At 35.8% G+C, this 7,161-nt stretch overlaps 1 protein-coding gene across 2 annotated transcripts; it reads left to right on the forward strand.

Moving 5' to 3' along the window:
* Window positions 1-3,757: 3,757 nt before the first annotated feature.
* On the forward strand, window positions 3,758-5,454 carry LOC109862136 (protein lin-37 homolog). Of its 2 annotated transcripts, XM_020442078.1 has the most exons (6): window positions 3,758-4,025; window positions 4,165-4,238; window positions 4,359-4,497; window positions 4,578-4,784; window positions 4,915-5,086; window positions 5,281-5,454. In XM_020442078.1, the coding sequence occupies exons 2-6, from the start codon at window positions 4,166-4,168 to the stop codon at window positions 5,434-5,436; spliced, it is 747 nt and encodes a 248-aa protein (XP_020297667.1). In that variant the 5' UTR covers window positions 3,758-4,025; window position 4,165; the 3' UTR covers window positions 5,437-5,454. The 2 variants fall into 2 exon arrangements, with proteins under 2 accessions (XP_020297667.1, XP_020297668.1); XM_020442079.1 differs by lacking the exon at window positions 3,758-4,025 and having other exon boundaries at window positions 4,328-4,497.
* Window positions 5,455-7,161: the final 1,707 nt, after the last annotated feature.

Here is a 7,161-nt window from a genome sequence, read left to right on the forward strand (position 1 = left end):
GGGCGACAGTAGGCGATTGACAGCATAGACATTCTATGGAGTTGTCTTCCGAGTGGGGAGTCCCCACTCCAGGTGCTGAAAGACAGAGACAGAGACTCGGGTGAAAGCATCTGTCTCACTCCGAAGTTTGACTCACTTCCCCTCTCACACGCGCAGTCTATTTCTTATACGTCTATGTAAGAAACTACAATGGCATGGCCGCTCTCAGGCTTCTCTCTGATAATACAGAAGAAGCTTCCGAGCGTACTACTCTCTCACGCGTCGACCTATGGTGAGGACAGAGAGAAAATTAAAACAGCAAATAGAGTTATTCATGTTCATGTTTTGNTTATGTTTAGGTTTGAGAAATCATAAGGCGTAAAAGACGCAATTAAAAGAATAATTTTGTTTAGAGAATAAGGTTAAAGAAAAATATCGAATTAATTTGGGTTTTTGATATATATATTGATTATTTGTATTATAGATTTTGAGATTTGGTTTATATGGTCGAGCCACAGCATAAAAGCCGGGTGTAATAATTCTGAACTATAGATGGTTCAAGAAAGATCGAGAAAATTGTAGAGTAATTTGTTATTATTGAGATTGTAATTGAAGAAGACTCAGGAATATTCTGGAAACAACGAGAATAGGCTCGGTTCTACGGGAAAGATTATCGAAAGAGAACTTATGACAACAGCCATACGATCGGGTCAAAACAAAAATAGAATAAATGCCAGAAAGTTCTAAATCCAAACTCGAGAGCGAAAGTACGAGAAGGTCCGAGTGAAAAGTACGAAAGAAGGAGCAACGAGCTATATAAGGCCGAAGTGAGTCAAGTCAGTTAGTCAAACCAAGTCAAGTAGTAAATAAGAACCAGCAGAGCTGAAAGTTACCAACCAGAAACCTAAATCGGGCTAACTCAATATTTTATTTGGTGTCTTAAATTAATAAATTGCGTCGTAATCGTAATAAAGAAACGGGTTGTAAAGCGTGAGCGAAATTGCGGCGGTATGTCGAAATAAGCGGTCAATTGTAATCTTTTGTGTATATGGACAGGAGTGTGTAAATTGAAATAAATCAAACAAAATTATAAATCAAAGTGATGATTTATTGAACATTTGCGCCTGAATCCCCGGGACCGCACAGTGTCGCAATCGAGTAGCTTGATTGGTCAAAACAGGCAGCGCCGTATCGACTGAGGGCTGATTGGTCCGGACCAGCCAATAAGCAGAGGCACACATCGATTCTATTGGTCACCTTCCAAAAGCCACATCGGTAACGAAGAGATTGGTCATGTCTAGCAGGTATCGTGTGTCGAACCAATCGAAGGTAAGTACAGCGAGATTGGCGACAAGCACGACGATAAGCCCGTTGTGATAAGTTATCAATGCCTCAACCTGGTGATTAACCAGAAAGAATCGTGCGGCTGACAGCCAATTTTTTCACTTCTAGATAAGTTTTCGATAACTTTATCTAGAAGATATCTCTCAAAATTGATTTTTTTTATTGATTCTTAGAGGAATTTATCCAGAGAATAGTTATCGAGAGGTATGAAGAAATCGGCCGTGAGTGATACGCTTCGACAGCAAGATTAAAATCGACGTGACAGATTTGTTAGACGTAAGTGATTTACATGAAAACTTGTCGGGGGTATAGATATAAACCGACTGGCAACCGTGATAAGGCCTGTTCTACAATACTGTCGTAAGCTGTAAGTCGTAAGAAATTGACCAATCACAATCAATTATTCTTCTGTAATTAGTCTGTGATTGGTCAATTTCTTACAACTTACAGCTTACGACTGTATTGTAGAACAGGCCTAAAAAACCTCAGTAAAAAGAACAAGCCAAACTGCAATAAAGTGCAACTTCGGTCACATGATGTACTGGATCTAAAAGTAAGAGCCAATCATGTTTGACTGCTACGAAGCGGTCCTTCTGCTAAACGCAGCAACGTCTCTGGTGCAAAATTCGGGAACTACGTAGTGCTTCGTGCCATAGACGTAGAATGTATAGACTGCGCGTTCCCTACTTTTGCCCATATATGTAATACTTCTATATTGCTAGTACGGTGCCGACCTGAAGCTCACCGTTACGGTGCAGACAATATAGTAGCCTCTCTCTCCAGCTGCTTTGTGCGCATGCGGTGAACATTCAAGCACGCTTGCGCATTTCTCTTTCTCGCGTTCTTTCTCTCACTTTCTAATGCTTTGTCTCGCTTGCACTCACTTGGTAGATGCGCCTGCGCATAATGACACTCGACCATCTATGCCCATATTTGGACTTCGTGCGTCTCCCTTTCTCGGGCCTCGTGCCTCTCATTGCGAAGATACGCGACTAGCAATATAGGAGTATTACATATATGCTTTTGCCATGTTAAGAAAATGTCTTCAACATTGAGAGAGACAGCTGGTGTTGAACAGTAGCCTCATCTTTGTCTTAGCGAAGTAGTGGGGGAAAAAGAAGTCTTTGCTGATTGATAGAATAGTAGTGGAAAAGTGGGGATAGAAAAATAGTGGGAGTGAAGAAGAGTGAAAGAGATTAAGGGGTGATAGCAAGTTAGGGTTGGTTTATAATAGCCGTAACCGTTAACTTAGGCCATTGCTGTAAAAGTTGAAAGATAGGAAGTACGTACTTCTGTTCATAATTAAATTACGAACAGGAGTACGAGTTTTCTATTTTCCAACTTTTACGGCACCGGCGTAAGGTAACGGCTATTATAAACCAACTCTTAGGTGGTATGAAACAGTAGGTCCTGATCCTACCACAGACATTGATAGACAGAGAAAGAGTTACTATTCAAAGTATGTTGTCTCTGTCAACCAGAAAGACGTCTTTTCAGCCAAACGCGCAGTCTATATATTCTACGTCTATGCTTCGTGCATAGTGTTTTAAAATGGTTTTAACAGGTCAAAGACTGGCCATTGCCTAAACCTTCCAGGGGCACGGTGCCATAATTGCAAAGAAGAAGAAATGTTTTAACAAAAAAACGGAAAGATAACCTTTGTGTCTACAATTTATAGTTTCAATACTTTCTTTTCCTGCAAGCGTTGAAAGTATTTTTTAATACTTTTGTAATATTCTTACAGGTTCTATCTGGCGCGCCAAAGTATGTTTTGTGACATATAAACTGTTAAATCTGTAGACATACTTGATAATGTAAGATAGTCAATTTTCTTAATTAAACATTTTTTTGTTTCATAAATATTTATTTTCTCCCGCGACTCGTTACACTGTCTTCTTTTATTGTGGAGAACCGTTTTCTCATTTGTGCAGTACATTTGACAAAAGTCATTATTTTGACATTTTACTATTTTTATAATAAAACAGGACGGTCCAGCATCCTCTTAACAAGCTCTCTGCGATTGTCGCTTGTCATTGGGTGCGTTCAGACAACCCAACAGTTGCACAACGGTTGAGAGATAATCACTTCTTATTGGATCATACTTTTGGAACCGCTGCAGATTTTGAAGAATATTCCTATCATAAGTGATGATCTCTCAACCGTTGAGTTGTCTGAACGCACTCATTGGCATATACATTTTTATATATCAAATAGATTTACAGGAAGAGACAAATCACAGACGCAATTAGCGCAAAACATTTGCTAAGCGCTGAATGTAGTCATTTGTGCCATAGCAAGCTCTTCAAACGCAGCTTAAAAGTGTAAGATGTACACTTTTTGTAAGCAAGAACAAACTTTATGCAACATATTTATGCTCATTTGTTCGCCTCTGATGAGAGAGATTTTGGCGTATGGACTGGCTATAAAGGTCCAAGCAGCCGTAAATGCACTACTTCCGATGAATTTTCGATAACTTTATCTAAAAGATAAGACATATCTCTTTGAATATCTTTATTCAAAGAATAGCTATCAGGAGGTGGGAAAATCGGGCCTTAGAATTAGAAGCTTTGTATAAAATTGATTACAGCTTACGTTAATTGCTTATATTAATTCAATATTGTGTGAGTAATTATTTACTTTAACTATCTCACTACAAATTCTGATAAACTTATCCAACAAAACGTGGTCATCTATCTGACAAAGTGAGTTATTAAGTGTTACAGTTAGAACATTCTATTCTATTATTTAAGTAAATTGGAGATAGTTATATTAATTTTTGTACATATGCATTTTATTAACTTTACATGTACATATATACACATTATATGTGTATATATATAGGATGGGAAAAAGAAGAAATATCCAACTTTCACCAATACCAGATCGAATAAAAATGGAAATAAAAGATGAAATAGGTAATAAGAAGAATACTTGAACTATTAAGTGTGTAATAATATTTAAAAAGTTCGAATTCAAAAAATTGATAATTGTTTATGTTAATCAGTTCAAACATACTTTTAATATGGGGTATTTAGGTGATAGTGATGTCCTTGTAGCAAGAGATCGCTTAAAAGGTGCTCTTCGAGAATTGTTACAGCATAGTGACACAGGCTCATCAGCAGACTCAAGTGAAGAATGTTCTACTCAGGATTATAAACATCCAATGAAAAAAATGTGAGATTTAAACTTTCTTATTACTATATACAATGATCTAGTCAAAATATAGTTGACTTTTTGTAATTTGTAATAAGCAGGACAAAATCTGTTATTTCTCAACAACCACAACGAAAAATCAGACGTCGCCGACAAATGCAGGCTGACACAACATATCATCATACTTATGTGATGAAATTATTTGATCGTAGTGTTGATTTAGGTCAATTTCAAGAAGAAATGCCACTTTATCCTATTTGTCGTGCTTGGGTAGTCAGTCATCCAAAAAATCCTAATGTGCTTCTTAAGTAAACAAATCATATTATTTAATGATTATGTTTCTATTTATATAAATTATTTATATTACAGTTAAGGAGTTACACTCTATAGTTTTTGTGTTTGTATATAAAAGTGAAATAAAAATATTGGTTTGTACAGAATGAGTTCAAATCCAGAAGCTTCTAATGAAAGTATAGGAGGCAATGGTCTTAGTGGAGAGATAAATGAAGTCCATTATTTGCCACCTCCTTTGCCTTCTGAAGAAGAAATATCCAGAAATCGCATTCCATCTCCTATACTTGAAGAGAAAGATGATCTAAACTTGGATTATGTAAGTTAATATTTTCAACAAAATTTCTTATATATAAATGTTCAGGACCATAAAGTTGTAAATTAAGGATATGTATATAGCATATTTTTTGCATTGATTAATTTTACATTGATTAGCTTTTTTTATGCCATGTAAATTATTGTAAACATCAGCTCATTAGTCACTTTGTTTATGTATGTTTGAACAAATTACAGGAAGGACAAATTCTCAAATCGCAAGAAGAGTTGTTAAAGGAACACAGTGCTCGATGGAATGCTATTCGCAAAAAATGGCATCAGCAAGCACAGAAGAATGAACAACGCTATATACAAAGCGCTACTATACTTAATAGTATTTTTTATGTTGATTAATATATTGTGTTTACTGTATGTGATCTGAAATGATTTTCTGATATTCCGAAACAACCACTATTTAAAAAGTACAAATATGATAAAATTAAATAACTAATAATAATTTGGCAACTAAAAACTAATAATTTTTTAATACTATATATGTATCTTATACTATTAAGTTCTGTATTCCTTTACTTTTTAAACAAATGTGTGTTTATTTTAACTAATGTTATTTTATACATTATACGCACGTTCTTTTTATTCTGACGATTCTTTCTATTTAAGGTGATCAAATTCTCGATCGTCAATTTTGGGATATTATATGTTTGATTTTAAAGATAAAGAAGAAAAATCAAGAGTAAAATGGTCAAGGCAATGAAAACTATTACATTTCTATGTATTTTATCACTGTTATGTGTGCAAAAATCAAGGTTGGGTAGTGTCTAGTTAAAAAGATAAAAGTAAAAAAGTTAAAAGGTTAAATAATTTTACCTTTATCTAGTTACATTTTTAGCATATATGTAATACTCCTATATTGCTAGTCGCGTATCTTCGCAATGAGAGGCACGAGGCCCGAGAAAGGGAGACGCACGAAGTCCAAATATGGGCATAGATAGTCGAGCGTCATTATGCGCAGGCGCGTCTACTAAGCGAGTGCGAGCGAGACAAAGCATTAGAAAGTGAGAGAAAGAACGCGAGAAAGAGAAATGCGCAAGCGTGCTTGAATGTTCACTGCATGCGCACAAAGCAGCTGGAGAGAGAGGCTACTATATTGGGTGTGTTTAGCCGAAGTTAGCGCTACGTAGCGCTACGTAGCGCTAGCTTCGTCTAAACACACCCATTGTCTGCACCGTAACATGTGGCTTCAGGTCGGCACCGTACTAGCAATATAGGAGTATTACACAGTGCCGGACTAACGCATAGGCAAACTAGGCACTGCCTATGGGCCCCCACCAACAAAAAGGCCCCCACCAACAAAAGAAAACTTAAAAAAAAAAAAAAATTGTAAATAAATTCTAAAATAATCGATTTTGAATATTTCACTATTAGTTGTTTAATTTATCAATTAATAGTCTAACAATAAGATACCATGGATTATTTGTATTATAAAACTAATTTTGCGATTGTAACCCTGATTTAAAAAGCGTGTTAATAGCGGGAATATTGTAGAATATTCGGCTATTTTATTGACTTTAGATAATATATCTACGTCGTTTGCTTTCCACCTGAAAAGAATGGCGTCAAACGATTCCTGTAATATGTTTGCTTCTTTAATTTAAGTCGTGTATTGGTAACAGTGAACTCTATATACCCCACTGGAATGCGCATTAAGGAAAATTCATGGCACAAATTGATTAGCGCCAGTTTTATTTGTCCGAGTATTTGAGCGAATCAGGGCTGCGTTCCGATATTCACTGCCAGTATTGTAGACGACGCCTAATGATGCTTGTTAGGCGGAAACAGCCCTGGCTAGTCGCGATCTTCGAAATATCTCTTATTCTGATATTATAGACGATTTCGCTGAGAAAAAATCACGTAAAGTATTAGTATAGTCATATCGTATTATAGAAACAATTCAATGAATCAAACCAAAAATATTGCCAAACTGTGTATGTAAGTTTACACAGTAGTTAGTATATACTATATTTATTGTATATGTATAGAGCACATGGTATATGTATTGATTAAAATTGTTTAACTCTTCTGAAAATAAATTCAAACAAAAATTAGATACATGTCTTT

The sequence above is a fragment of the Pseudomyrmex gracilis genome, unplaced genomic scaffold (assembly GCF_002006095.1).
Source record: "Pseudomyrmex gracilis isolate BER0280 unplaced genomic scaffold, ASM200609v1 scaffold_1412, whole genome shotgun sequence".
NCBI lineage: Eukaryota > Metazoa > Arthropoda > Insecta > Hymenoptera > Formicidae > Pseudomyrmex > Pseudomyrmex gracilis.

Excerpts from the sequence above, each read along its gene's own strand:
- LOC109862136 (XM_020442078.1), top strand. The coding sequence starts at position 4,166 with ATGGGAAAAAGAAGAAATATCCAACTTTCACCAATACCAGATCGAATA. Across the intron at positions 4,498-4,577 it reads AAACATCCAATGAAAAAAAT|GACAAAATCTGTTATTTCTC; the intron begins GTGAGATTTAAA and ends TGTAATAAGCAG. Across the intron at positions 5,087-5,280 it reads ATGATCTAAACTTGGATTAT|GAAGGACAAATTCTCAAATC; the intron begins GTAAGTTAATAT and ends AACAAATTACAG.